The sequence below is a fragment of the Trachymyrmex septentrionalis genome, unplaced genomic scaffold (genome assembly GCF_001594115.1).
Source record: "Trachymyrmex septentrionalis isolate Tsep2-gDNA-1 unplaced genomic scaffold, Tsep1.0 scaffold69, whole genome shotgun sequence".
Lineage (NCBI taxonomy): Eukaryota > Metazoa > Arthropoda > Insecta > Hymenoptera > Formicidae > Trachymyrmex > Trachymyrmex septentrionalis.
The window spans coordinates 1134736-1149182 of NW_017305873.1; the positions used below are offsets into that span (position 1 = coordinate 1134736).

Sequence of the window (14447 nt, forward strand, 5' to 3'; positions counted from 1 at the left end):
CCGGAAAATAGATTGTTAGCAATTCATCTAATTAAATTTCACCAGTTCTCAATTGAGAAATTCAATATAACTGAAGTATTTTTACTTGAATATGAGCAGACCATCTTTCAAATTATTTAGAAAGATAATCTCTTTTAAAGAAACATTATATCATCTTGATAACACAGGATTTGTAAAAGTATATTTTTATTTCTGTCCGCTTTTCTTTCTCTTTTTTTCTATCTCATTATATAAAACATTCTTTCGAATTTTTGAAATATTTTGTCATAAACTTATGAATAATTATAAGTAATCTATCGATCATAAGGAGATTTCTTTGGTTTTGTATTTTCAGTTCAAACACTAATCAGAATAATCATGCGAATAATCCGCGAATCGAAAGAAGAACGCCGACCCCGAGGAGCACAGTACACACAACATACAGTCCTATAATTCATTCGGCCACTGATCCGACTTTAGATTCTAGCGGTCTCACGATACAGCTTCTGAGGTATTTATGGCCCGCTTATTTATTCATATTCGTTTTTTAAGTACTTTTTATTCCCCGTCCAAGATGTATAAAAATATCTCTCAAGAATTGTTAATGACAACGGAGTTTGAATGGATAATAAGGATATAAGATATGATTTTAATGATATCGTTTATGACACGTACTTAATACGAAATTAAAATCGAGGAAAATATAACATTTTCTAATAATTCATAATAATAAAGTAAAATTAAGATTCCTGGCTATATTCACTGCAATCATATTGGATTTTGACGTCAGAAGTTACATAAATACACAAAGAGAAAATTCTTGCAAACTACATTAAATAAGACAATATTTACAATCGATAAAATAGATTTGTAAAATATACCGAAAATTTACTTTGTATGATCAATAAATAATTATATATTTGGAATTGAATTATATGTTCAAAAAATAATACTAAACTATACCAACATCTGTCGAATTAAGATAAATATAATTTTACTTAAATCTGAAAAGGAGAGTTTCCAGTATATTTTACAAGTGTATTCTATCAAATGCAAATACTGTCTTATTGAGAAATATTTCTATTTTAATATATTTTGCAAGAATTTTCATATTTTTATTTACGTGTTTTCTCACTTCTGATGTCATCAATATAAATATACGCGTTAAGTGACCAGAAGTCTAATTATTTTTTTGTAAACGATTTTTAAAAATCTCATTTAGGATAATTATTATACTTATACAGGCTGGCCGTTTTGTTATACGCTCCCACGTTGATGCCAGTGTTGAATTCGTTAATCGCGCAGCAGAATCAACAAACGCCCGTGTCGACGTCCTCTGCTTTCGACGGATCCAACGATCTACTAATACAAATCTTTCGTCTACTCAATGACCAACAATCCATTTCCAATTTGCCGTTCGTATCGATCGGATCCGAGAGAGCTTCCACTTTAACCGTGGAGACGAATGACGAAAGTTCGCGGACACTTTCCGTGGAGGAAGAAGAGAATACGATAACTTTGGAAAAATCTGACTCTGTTCCGAAGCAAGAATCTACCTCCGCCGGGAAAAGCGGTTTGAAATCAAACAATCAGGTACAACAGCAAAACGGAAAAAACAAAAAATGGCAATTGACGTCGCTGTTGACCGATTTTAGCGTGAGATTGAACAGAAATATTTTCACGGCGGAGGATTTCCTGAAATTTGAGGAATTGTTAAAAGCCGAGAAGAAGCGTCCGGAAGAAGTCCGATCTCTGTCCACGAAAAGCAAAAACGAGATTGTGATGAAGGAGTACTTCCGGAACTGGCTGCATCGATTGCTGCGGCAACTCAACTCGGCGAGTAGTAATCTATCTATGAACGTCGAAGAGAGAGGATGCCCTGAAGAATCTTCAAGGACCGTAGAATCTTCCTTAGAAGAGGTAGGACAGCGTAATAGAGACTGCTTGATGTCCGACGAATTGCTGAACTCCTCGAGAAACGGCGTTAATACCTTTTCGGAGAGCGAAGAAGAGGATTCCGACGATCAGAAATCGTACACTTCCGTTACCAGCTCGAACTCCTCGAGATCGCTGCAGTTTAAGCAGGACGACACGATTGTCGCGGAAAAGGAAGAGAAACTGCCACAAAATGAAAATTCTCAAGATTGATAATAAATTTCTAATAAACGAGTACCTATATATAATGAAAAGATGGACTAATAAAATCGATATAGTTTCGCCGATGAAATGAGATGACGTTCCGTTTTGCAGCGATAGATCGCTCGTAAAAGGACCTCTCGTAAGTCACTCGGAAACTATCGGACTGTTGTCAAGATTTGGTGTAAGCTCGGGCCATGTGGCAGGTACGCGAGGACGCTTGCGCGAGCTGTCGAACACGTGGTGAACTCCGCAAAGCCGAGCTTTCCCGCGGCGCGTCGCTCGCCGAGAGCTTGCAGTCGCGCGTGTTATCGCTACCGAGACGCTTCCCCTCGATCAACGTACGAGCGTCTCTCTTCCGTATTTACCATCCTTATATATGAGTGCTTGAAGCAACAAACCATCAGACGATTAACACGAGCCAGGCTCGAAAAGAACGCTAAAATAAACGACAGATAACAAACTCATTTCCTTTACTCAACTACGAATGGCAGTTGATAAAAATCGCCGAGAATCGTCGAAGATCATCGCTTTTGCTATATGCAAATAGTTCTCCAGAGAACTGTACAGAAAAATTTCGAGAGGATCAGCCTCGCGATGAACAGCGAAGGGAAGATATCTTTTTCCGCGATGCGCGCGAGAATACAGAGTCATGACTGAGAAAACCGAATTGATCCGTCTCAGAATTTCACGTTGAGACATTCCAAAGATCACACGCGAGTTGAGATGAGCAGGGAGGACAGCAGCGGCGAGGGAAGATCGCAGGACGCTTCCTCGCCGGATTCTCCGGTGGATGTACCGGCGAAGGATCCAAACGCGGAGATCTACGAGAACCGTGGATCTAAGAAAATCATCCGCGTGCTCACCGTGATGGCCTATCTGTTCTCAGTGAGTTTCGTGGCAATTCTATTGAGTGCTTATTATATATTCCTATGGGAACCGCCGAATACAACGAGCCTTATACAACGAGAACATTTGCGGTTGAATCCGCAGATGCAGTTCCTGATCGCGCCACCCTCGGAGGAGACGAAGAAAGACAGCAACTTTCTCCTGCAGAGCGAAGGCAATCCCATGCACAAATCTCTCTCCACGGGTCGCATGGCGCACCACATGTATAATGTCGATGATTTCCAAAATAAAATAAAGCTCGAAAAAAAACTAGAATTAAACGTGGCGTTGCTGAAGCTGAGACACTCGCTCGTGGACACCCTGCGCGCTCAGAGGCAACATTCGTCGCAAAAGACGACGAAGTCCAGCGGATTCAACAACTCGTTCGCAGAAAAAGTGCTTAACTCGACAGTTAATCCCGCGGAGAAAACGATCTCGATAAACCGACACGGTAAATCCGCGAGTGAAAATATATCCGAAGAAAAGACTTATAATGCTCTGCCTGTAGAATTCGCGGATTCTGTAAGTACTCTGAACGTTGAGAGCACGTCTTCCACATCGAAGTTCATGACTATTCCCGAAATTAAAACGAAGCAGAGACTTGATAGAGATTCTGTCAATGTCAATCCAATTATCAAGAAAAAGAATCGATATAACAAAAAGAGTCTCGATGCCATTGAATCGTACGTTATTCGTGAATTCAGTAACGTGACGAGAAATAGCGAGATTACCAATGGCAGCGATCGACGCGTTTTCGGAAACGAATCTTCCAAAACGACCCAAGATTTTCTGAAAACCGATAGGAAAGAACCAATGAAAGAAAACGAAACTGACGATCGCCGGTTGATTAACAACGATCGAGAAAATAATTCAAACGGTGTACAAACGAGCGTTACATTGGAGAAATACGTGAATGATAGTATTAGAAACTCCCAGGAAAATTACTCTTCGGACGATCAGATCGGACAAATCGCGCGTGACAAAGTATCGACCGACACGTCATCTCGCGACTCAGAACTTATCGACGATTCGGGATTCCATCAGACATCGAATGACCCGTCGTAAAATCACGACCACGCATCGCGAGAATGAGAAATTCTGAAGGTGAGAGAATTCGCGCTGATCTGCCAAGCCTCTCTTACGGCGCTGAGATAAACAGAGCTGCGCGAAACGTGCCTGTGTGATTATACAATGAATATATGATTATACAATGAGCGTTACGTCATTCTCGGTTTCCCTACCCTGAATCGTAACGTTTCCGCATGTGAATAAATCCACAAAGCAAGCAACTCCGCTTTTAGTAATAGCATATTTTTAATAACAAAATAATACGACCGTATAATTCGAAATTAAATTCATAAGTATAATATAAAACAAATAAAAGTTTAAATAATTATTGAATTCGTGTTTCTGTTAGCTTTGAAATTCGAAATGAATGATTATTGGTGCTCTTGCATCTGCTGGAACATCTGTTGCAGTTTATGCTCTCGTCAAAGTCTGTTGTTCGTTCGACTAAATAAATATGCGAAGCATTTGGTTGTTCATTGTCTGAAATTTCTGAATTTACATTTAAGTTAATTTATCTCTACTGAATATTTCTTCGAATCTATTTTTGTATTATTTTATGTTCTCATTACAAACATAAATTATATATTTTATATTTATATTTTTAATAATTTAAATTTGTATTCATAATATTTTTTAAAGATACTTTTTATTTGAGAAGTACAGATTTTACTAAAACATATCCAACCAAAAAGTAATTTTCCTTCTTGATTAGAAAAAAAAGATTCTTAACAGACATAACAGATGGAGAGCAATGATTAAAGCCTTAGAAATAAATCGATGGATTGGTATATGATGATTATCCGCGCTGTCACTGAGTAATAAGCGAAACAGGGTCAGCTCGATCTATTATATGGCTTCTTCAATGTTATATCACATTCAAGATTCGATAACTCCTGAATATATTATAATTAATTATTAAACGACATTGCAGTAAGTAAATCTCTGTTTACGAAGAAACTATAAAATAAAAAATTCTCAATTTTGGGAATAATTTATCGTATAAAGCGTTAATTATGAGATAAAAATAATTAATCCTAAAATATTATCGATATGTAAATTTTACGTACAAGTGAACAAAATAATTAAATACTAAGCTATGCCTCCAATGATAGGAAATCCAATCTGCTATATTAAAAGCTGGAATAAGCAAAGCTTTTGAAAATTTTTATTCGTTATATGTTAGTTTAAATCTCTTAGTAGTCATTATTATAATAGAGAAAGTGATAAGTGATTTCAATTTTTAAGCAGTTTAGTGTTATTATTTTGTGTTATATTATTTCATTTAAATGTGGAGCACAATTAGAGACTATATACTCCATATCGTTTTAAGATTGAATTAATGCTTATTCCTTCTTTCCTTTTAAGTTAATATATTTCATTTTTGTTTATAAAAGTCTAGATAATAAATATTCTCATTAAAAGTATGAAATGTATAATAAACTTGTGTAACATTAATTAAGAGTGGCCTACTTCCTTGTACTTAAAATATCGATAGCAATACCGTGTCACTCAATAACGATAGCATTCTAATGTAAATACAAATTTCGAAATAGAAAAATTTTACACTATAAAATATTAATAAGAAACTATTATCGATGAATCGTATATAAAAAAAAAAATTCATAGGTAATGTATTTGACACTAAAAGTAAACAAAATATCTCATAAGTTAAATCTTTAAGTATAAATACATTTAAGGAAAAACAAAAATATTATGCATTTAATTCTAAAAGTTCAAAGGACCCCTCTTCGCGATATTTCACAGAGTAAAATATTTCTTTCGGTATTTGTGTCGAAGACACTTTACATAATTTAAGGGATACCCAGCCCTAATTAATTTCCCAGAATCTGTGGCTGTTTTCCAGGTTCGCGCCTGTTTTCTTGGTTGTATGAAACTTATATCAAGGGAATCGAATAATACATCTTGTTTGCTGAAGAAAAGGGGTTGCGTTCTGACGTTCTACTAAAACAAAGGCGAGCCACCTTTTATGGGATAAGTAAAACGACAAAGTTACGTCGATCCATTCTCGAAACGAAATTGCTTAGTAGTTCAGGCAGCTCTCCCGTCTTTATTCAATTCTTACATTTAATTCCATTTCGAGACTGTGCTATATCTCATCGATAAAATATTCTGCTCGTCTTTTTCCTAATTTTTTTCCCATATATTTACGAAACAGTTCTTTTAAATTAAGTAAACTTTAAGAAGACGATTCTTTTTCAATGTAAATTACGCGAATTTTCCGCAATTCACTTTAGAAAAATCGTCTTCCTAAAGTAAAATATTCCTTACTTTTACGAAGTTACATACTTTCTACGACAAAAAAATTAATTACATTTGTAATCCATTTTTTAAACTTTTACTTATACTTGTATCTATTGCGCGTTTAGAAAAAAAATATGCTAATAGGTGTAGAAGAATAATAAGTATAAATGGATTTAATTTGCGAAATACATGATGGTTTTTTTTCAAATTAAATCTATTTATATATTATTATTCCACTATTTATATAAAATCATCTGTAGCAATATAATTCTCTGTTATGCGTCAAAAAATATTTTTGTAGCCTTTTTTTTTAGCTGCTTCTAAGTAATAGTACTTGTTCAAATTATATAAAATATAAACATAGAGAATACAAAACTTAAAAAAAATGACTATAGTGTGCACTCAAAAGTTTTATGTGAGCTAAACTTTTGAAATCCCTCATCTAATTAATTTTCTATACACTTATAAGAAAAGACTGCGGATCTTTTTTGTGGTTTCATTTATTTAGGAAACGCGAAAAATATTTAAAAATCTCACAAAATATTCAAAAATTATTCAAACATATATTTTTTGGAAAAATTGTTTGAAAATTATTATTATTAAAATCGATCATTTTAAATGGAGATCTTCGCAGCCTCATAAGTTTATCAGCCTCCGGCTGGCGTGAGAAGCAAAAGCTTCTCTCTGGGCTGATCAAGGTTCCCGAGTTTGCGCACTGAGTGCTGCTTCCCGGTGCACCTATCCGAGGTGGGTGTGCTTTTTTTCCGTATTCGCGACGTACGGGGCGAGATACGGCCATCCACGAGAGCCGGCACACAGAAATAGCCAGCGGTAAAACGCGCGTGTTTAGTTCCGTGGTGAAGACGAAAGAGCCAAAAGCTCGTGGCTTATCGATCTCGAACGCGTGAGTCAACCCTTCTCCGCACAATCTCGAACTTGCGAGAGCGAAGTTCGTCTCGGCGAGGCACGCCCTGTCGCGTCTGCGAAATGCGTCTCTCACTCGCGATGTGATTGAACAGTATAATTCAAACAAGAGTACCTTTAATTATAATGGAATCTGCGAAGGCGCAAGGGCAAATCGAGTATCCCGGGAGCATGTGATGCTGCTGAAAATAAACGCGCGAACGCGTTTTAACGTCGAGGTACGCTTACTTGGAAATGTAGCGCAAAAAAGAGCTGTCAAAAATTACTCAAGAATTACGTAATTATAATTGTATTGATTAGTTATCGTTGATATATTTACTAAAAAATATTCAATCAAAAATGTCATTCCTAAGAATTTATTTCTAAAAATATTTTAGAATTAAAATTTATTCATCGCTTTTTGCAAAAATAAATTCATCCAAATTAATAGGCAGTTACGATAGATGGTTAACGACTTACAAAAACACTGTACAATTTCGACAATTTTTCCCGGGAAAAATATTTGCGACTCTTATACAAGCTAAACTATTCCAATGCTTGCGATCAACGTCACGAACGTGGATCGTTTGCTTTTCAGCTGAGAGAAAAAGTCTGCACATCATACGATTTCTTTCGAGTTCCTCTCGTCGAGGTCCATCCATGAGACGATGATAGTCTCATCGATTGAGACGTGAATTTTCGCGGAGTCAAGGATGCAATTGCCACGAAAAATGAGCGCTCACAACGTGATGGCGAGCATCGGTCGCACCCTGGGTAATCGCGAGAGTAAACCGCCGGCAACTAATGAGATCCGTTTCGCTGGGGACGAACGAAAAGATAAGCTCTATGAACCGAAACACAAACAGAAGCTGGTACGAGTATTAACAGTGGTCGCGTACGTCATATTTGTCAGCATGGCTGCTATACTGCTCTCCTTGTATTACACTTTCGTATGGAATCCTAAGGATCAGGCAGTTAGAAGGATGAAAATCGACAAGCAGGAGTGTCCAAAGACTCCTCTCGACTCCCTCACGACTCCGCCAATCTCAAACGGTAAAGGTGTTGTCACTGCAACGCGAATCTTCGTTGAGAATTTCACGCTGATACATTAGAAATCATACAGAATTATAATTTTACACTTCATTCTACGAAGAATTTATAAATCTAGCTATAGATACACAGATCTAGAAATAATTTTGTTGGACTATCAAAATTATTATATACAAAACGCTCAAATATAATGAGCAATGCTGTAAAAGGTTTCGACATGATAGCAACCAGTTTGAGCATCCTACAAAATTATTTTGATGATCTAATATTTATTATATATTTATTTTCTGATCTATATATATATATATATTCAGCTAATTTTTAAATATTTTAGTAAAATCGGTTTTTCAATGTAATTGGGGCACTTTTCGATGAGAAGATATTTTTCAATTGAAAATTAATTCCGAAAGCTCCAGAAGCCTTAAGAAGTTTTATACAATAATATAAATTTTGTATAAAACGTACAAATTTTATACAATAGGAATATAATATTTTGAAAACTCTATATGCTATAAATTTCATGCGTGAAAGTATAAATGCCTCGTGAAATATTAATCTTACAAAATTCGCATAAAACATAAAGAAATATTTCATATTATTAAAATAAAAAAAAATTACGTTGTAATATCAATAGAAATAAAAAATTCGTCTTGTAAAATGTTTGAAAAAATTAAACATAAATTGATTTCTGTAAACAATATAATATCTTATACGATCGTATATGTGATAATACTAATTATAGAAATCAATGTTTTAAAAGGTCTATCTGGATCTTAAATGATTTTGTGTAATTTCTGTAACGTATTATTAAATATTTTGTGTTGCAATTATCTTTACAATTTAGTTATATTCTTTTTTCACAGAAACGCAGATCGAAAGGATGACAGCGAGATCTACGACAGTAGAAAATAAACAACTGGAACAAATTGATTTATCGATCACTCAACAACAAAAAAGTTTCTCGGAAGTCTTCACGGAAATTGCGGATGTCAGGGAGACGTCTGTAGAGCTCACATCAATATCGACAACAGGAAATTATCATAATTTCACTAGCATTACGAGCGAAGATGATGAGAGTGTTACATAAGCGAATATATGATCAGACTTTTCACATCTCGTGTTGAAAGTAATAAAGTGCAAGGAAAACGAACTAGTAATCGCTAATAGAGTATCAATATCTATTAGTACATTTAGAGAAGCAATTCTCTTTTAGTTCTTTAAGGACAGAAAACGTTAGAAGTCATATTGATCTGAATTTGCCAAATGAGAAACCTAATAGAGACTAGGAACTACTGAGACAAATATAAAAACTAAATACATTGAAATAATTTAAGTATCTAATTGTCTATAGAATTACGTGAATGGCACTATTGCGAAGATACGATAGTAATGGAATTACAGAGAAAATTATATATGTATATTCCATCGCAGATTTTAATCTCTCTCTTATAAATTCAAATAAATCAAACAAATTTTGTATCTTTATTGTATAATAAAAGGACTAAATTACAAGTGTAATTTTTCCTGAAGGATCATTTGTTCAGATTCTTTTCATCAAGTTTCTTAGTATTATATTGATAGTTAGAAAAAAAATTCAAAAATATTTTTTTAATTATTAATATTAGAAAGAGAAGTACATGCAGCAATGATAAAATATAAATTCGTTATAATTCTAACGTGTTTTATATCGTGATTAACATTTACTCGGTAGATGTTTTATGTAAGTTTTTTATGATTATTAATAAAGAAGATTATTAATAAGATATATTGAAAATAATTATTTTACAGTTTATTTCTAAAATAATTACTTTATTAACAGCGACAGCGCAGTTGTATAAAATTACGCGTTTATTGTAGTTATTAAATTACTTATAATGATCTCTTTGCATGATATACACAAATATAAAAAGATAATTTAAATCAACATTTAATCGTGTGTACTTTAGATTCTGATTCTATCATTTTAGTGGCTCTATTCTGACCCACTATTTGAGCGAGAGTTATAGCGTCAAATTTGTTGTAAATAACGGTTACAGACATATTGTACTCCGTGCCGGAACGTGGATTCTGATACAGATTATCCATCAGATTACACATTTCGCTGTAGAAATGTGGATAAGTGGGTAACTGGTAGAATATAAGGTGACGGATACCCTTTATCCTCGTTCTACGCCAGAAATGCCAGCGTTCTGTATAGAGGAGAAAATGTGCGTCGCTGTGAAAGAACATATCCCTCGCTCGGGCGACCTTTCGATCCTGGGTATACTCGCTGATCATCGTGAAACTCATCTTCTCCTTCATCATACGATTGCGCAGATATACGAAGTCGAAGTAACACGGCACGTAGATTAATGTGTGATTGTATATAGGATCCGTGTATCGCGGCAATATCTCTTTCAGGAAGAAATCCAGTCTGCTATCAATAGCTTGACAAAGATCGGAAGCGTCGAATCTGTAGAAAACCTGTGGAACTTTGATGGTCACGTCACGAATCGAGCCCGGTTCTAATGCATTCAGTACTTTTACTTGGCCGGCATAGTTAAAGCATTTCCTAATCAGCATCGTGTTTATATATGGTGTTTCAATACTGGAGAAGATCAATGTCTGTCTGTAATACTTTGTCCAGCCATTCACGCACCAACTTCTGAGACGAGAGTAATCGATATCGTGAGATTTTTTAGGTTGCAGATGCATGTAATCCAAAACTTGATATAGATGATCCCAGTTTTGCATGAGAACCGTGTCAATCTGGTCCATGATTAACAACTCTATAGATGACAAGAAATCGTAGTCTCTCACCGTTTCGCCTTCTGCACCTACAACTCTCCTGAGTCCCAACGGCGAACCGATTATAATGTCGGAAGAGTAGAAATTCGTATACAACTTGAGAGTTTTCTTGGTAAGCGCCATGCCTATCTTGAACTTGTCGTCGATATTTCCTTGCAAGGTCAGTTCGTAATCTGTTGGTTTAGGATTCTTCTTGGGCATCGCTAATTCGTTTCCAGTAAAATCTTCCACGAATCGCAGCTTGTTGATGACAGAACCGCCTTTGTCTTCCCCAAACAAAATCGAGATGAACGTCTCGACTATCTTCAAGCAAGAATGTTTGAATGGCACTATTATAAGTACTTTAGGTCTAACTAAACCCTGATCCTTGTACTCGTCTGGAACTTCTCCCATGCCACTACGATTGGCCTTTGCTAACTTTGCATTATGATGCAGTATTTTTGTTCGAGTCTTCAGAACATGATTAATTACATGCAAGCAATAAACGAATCGTATTTCATCGGCATTGGAATATGTTCTTCCAGGATAATGCAAGTCTTGATAATTATTTATCACCGAAAACAATTCTCTTTGAAGAGAAGTCAAAGGTGAATTTTTTTCTACAGTATCCTTTATGTTATAATTAGCTTTAATCAAATTAGTTTGAATCTGTGATTTTACATGCAATTTGTTCCAGTTAACGTTCTCAATCAGAGTAGGAATCTTACCATAATTTGTATATTGTTTCTCTTCATCATCCAAAAGCTTTTTTATTTTTACTGTTTTGTTGTTTGAATCAACAGCTGGTTTTGGAATATGACATACCAGATTCCCCAATGTAGGCCATAATAACGTTGTAGTCTCTGTAATCTGTGGCGTTGCAGAGACTGCTTTATATAGTTCATCATCCATATCATTACGTAGATGCAAAGAGAATGGATCTCTCAAATGGCCAATGTCTTCTTGGGCAGTCTCAGCATCTTCATAATCATCCTCTTTCATCCTAAATAAAATCTCTTCATCCTGATCGGAAGGTTCTTCATTTGTTTCGGATTCTTCATTCTTTTCTTCAATGTTTTTCTTTTTCATTCTCTTAATTTGTTTCATTTTTTCGTTCAAATCTGTTTCATTTTTATTCTGTGTATCAGAATTTTCGTTTTCACTTTCTGAACTTGTCACAATTGGCTTCCTTAATTTCTCTACTAAATTTGTATGCTTATAACCAGATAACTTAGATATATAAAGCATCCAAGGATCAACTTCTTCTTCTTCAGAACTGTCAGTATTTTCCTCCAGTCGCTGACGTATTTTCTCCTCTTCCATTATTCGCCTGCGAGCTTCAATTTCTTCATTCTTTGCATCACGTTCTTTAATATAAGAGGTTTTCCTTAAATCAAATTTTTCTTTCTTCGGCTTTGGTCGCTTTTCATAGCGTTCATCGATTTTTCTCTTTTTATGATGAAATGATCGCTTTTGTTTCGGAGCCATTGGAATAATGTAATTCTGATTTTATCTGTGTGGATTATACATGTATTGCTAAAGAAAAAGAACATAAATATATATACAATTAATCAAATTTAAAAGTTTCTAACATAATAATACAATTTATATTTATCTCTTTATTGCGAAATTTTATTTTTAATAAATATACTGTTGCTTCAGCTAATAACATGTGATAAGAAATAGGTAGCATAATAATTAATCTAACATAAGTTTTCATTCATATTCAATTTATTCATATTGCTTTCATTAGCATACTAGTACAACTTGTGTTTATTTTATTGTAAAATTTTATTTCCAACAAATATACCGTTAACTTTATACTTTAGGTAGTAACATGCGATAAGAAATGGTATGATAATCAATTTAACCTGACAAAACTTTTCATTACATATTCAATTATTGATAAAAAAATAATTAAATTGTAGCATATCAATTTTAAACAAATCCAATTTTCAGTAAACCTACCTTAGAGTGCTCGCTCAAATAATTAATTAATCATTGTTTTATAGTTAATTACATATTTTTGTATACAACAATCACATGCACATAACCTGGTTCTGATTATCTTCCCTATAGATAGTCGGTACGATTCTATTCTGAGGATTTAGTACAGTCGCGAATCACATTTATTTTCGACGATACGATTTTATCGATAGTGTCAGAAAATGTAGTCACGTAGTTCCCAAACTCAGATTTCTCTCTGGCGAAACAAACGCTAGACTACGAACTGAAGATGTCTACAGTACTGCACTACGCAGATGCACCAATAACTTGCGTAATCATTTATCCCGAGAAGAATGAACCAATCACGCCAAGGCAAAAAAGGAAATGCGCGCGCATTGATGCGCGACTACATTCACGCGAATACGCATTAGTCGCCATTTTACAAATGTGGAATACGTTACACTTCCACGGCGTTCGCAATGCCTGTTAACATCACTGTTCTTGTTGTTTATCGGATGTTCAACAAGGATATGAAATGATGTTTACAAACGTTGCAAACGCCAAGTGGAATGTGATCCTAGATGCGCCAATTACAAAACTAAAACCGATGCCAGATGAATTCTTACATTATTTTTTGAATAAAAATATTAATATCTTTACAAAAGATTTAAATAATAACACAGTATTACGTTAATTTCCAATTGTTCTTATCTCGTCTTATTTAGAAGAGAATTTGTTTGAATATTATATCGCAAGAATTACCGTAATATTCATTCATATCTATTAATTCACATCATTGTCGTTTTCGAAAGAAAAGATGTCAAAACAATCACAAGCAATTTCAATTAATTAAGGTAATTAATTGAGGCAAAAAGAATCATAAAGACTCACCATCGAAACAGCGTCCTGTTCACCATTGCGCCAAAAATGTGCGACTTTCTCTGGAACAATTCCAAGGGGTGTTGCACGAAAACTGCATCTTCTTTTAACAAACGTTCACTTTTAACAACGTTCTTTTAACTAATATCGGCACTTTACACTTTAATTCAAACACAAACGCGGATGCGGAGTTAAGTAAACACTATTCGTCGACACGATTCGCGATTCGGATTTGTGATCAACGACATTCGAACGATGGTAAGGTGCCTTTTTTTATGCTAATGCTCGACGCTCATTTTTAGTGTCAAAATAAGTCACTTGATAGAAATTGACGAATATCAAGTGTCAATTTTGATCACTTGACTTATTTTAACGCTGAAAATGAGCATCAAGCATCAGCGTAGCACGAAAAGGCACTTGTACGCGCGCGAACTTCACGAAAATGATCGTTGAGAGGAAACCGGAAAAGATACGATTTTGACATATGACGACAAGATCACGTCTAGCGCGGCTAAATTCAAATCGGATCGCGTTAGCAGTAAACTGAAATAAAATTACGTTTTCGATAT

The 14447-nt window shown here is 34.9% G+C and overlaps 3 protein-coding genes across 5 annotated transcripts in view; 2 read left to right on the plus strand and 1 right to left on the minus strand.

Moving 5' to 3' along the window:
• The window catches only part of LOC108753370, a 7130-nt gene extending 4578 nt beyond the window's left edge, over positions 1-2552 (plus strand). For both annotated transcript variants that reach the window (XM_018494898.1, XM_018494899.1), the window contains exons 6-7: positions 335-490; positions 1224-2552. In XM_018494898.1, coding sequence (XP_018350400.1) covers positions 335-490; positions 1224-2127 — 1060 coding nt within the window. In that variant the 3' untranslated portion in view covers positions 2128-2552. The remainder of the gene's footprint in view (positions 1-334; positions 491-1223) is intronic.
• Positions 2553-2636: 84 nt separating this feature from the next.
• LOC108753371 lies at positions 2637-9412 on the plus strand. Its single transcript, XM_018494900.1, is given in 3 exon segments — positions 2637-4060; positions 4063-4107; positions 9150-9412. Coding segments are annotated over 3 exon segments (1488 nt in total). The 5' UTR covers positions 2637-2841; the 3' UTR covers positions 9374-9412.
• Positions 9413-10145: 733 nt separating this feature from the next.
• Positions 10146-14266, minus strand: LOC108753319 (digestive organ expansion factor homolog). 2 transcript variants are annotated; one of them, XM_018494800.1, is made up of 2 exons: positions 13891-14266; positions 10146-12588 (listed from the first exon to the last, which is right to left on the minus strand). In XM_018494800.1, exon 2 carries the CDS (start codon positions 12538-12540, stop codon positions 10207-10209), a length of 2334 nt encoding a protein of 777 aa, XP_018350302.1. In that variant the 5' UTR covers positions 12541-12588; positions 13891-14266; the 3' UTR covers positions 10146-10206. The 2 variants fall into 2 exon arrangements, with proteins under 2 accessions (XP_018350302.1, XP_018350303.1); XM_018494801.1 differs by lacking the exon at positions 13891-14266 and adding an exon at positions 13021-13219.
• Positions 14267-14447: the final 181 nt, after the last annotated feature.

Coding starts and splice junctions, on each gene's coding strand:
- LOC108753319 (XM_018494800.1), bottom strand. CDS start 12,540: ATGGCTCCGAAACAAAAGCGATCATTTCATCATAAAAAGAGAAAAATC.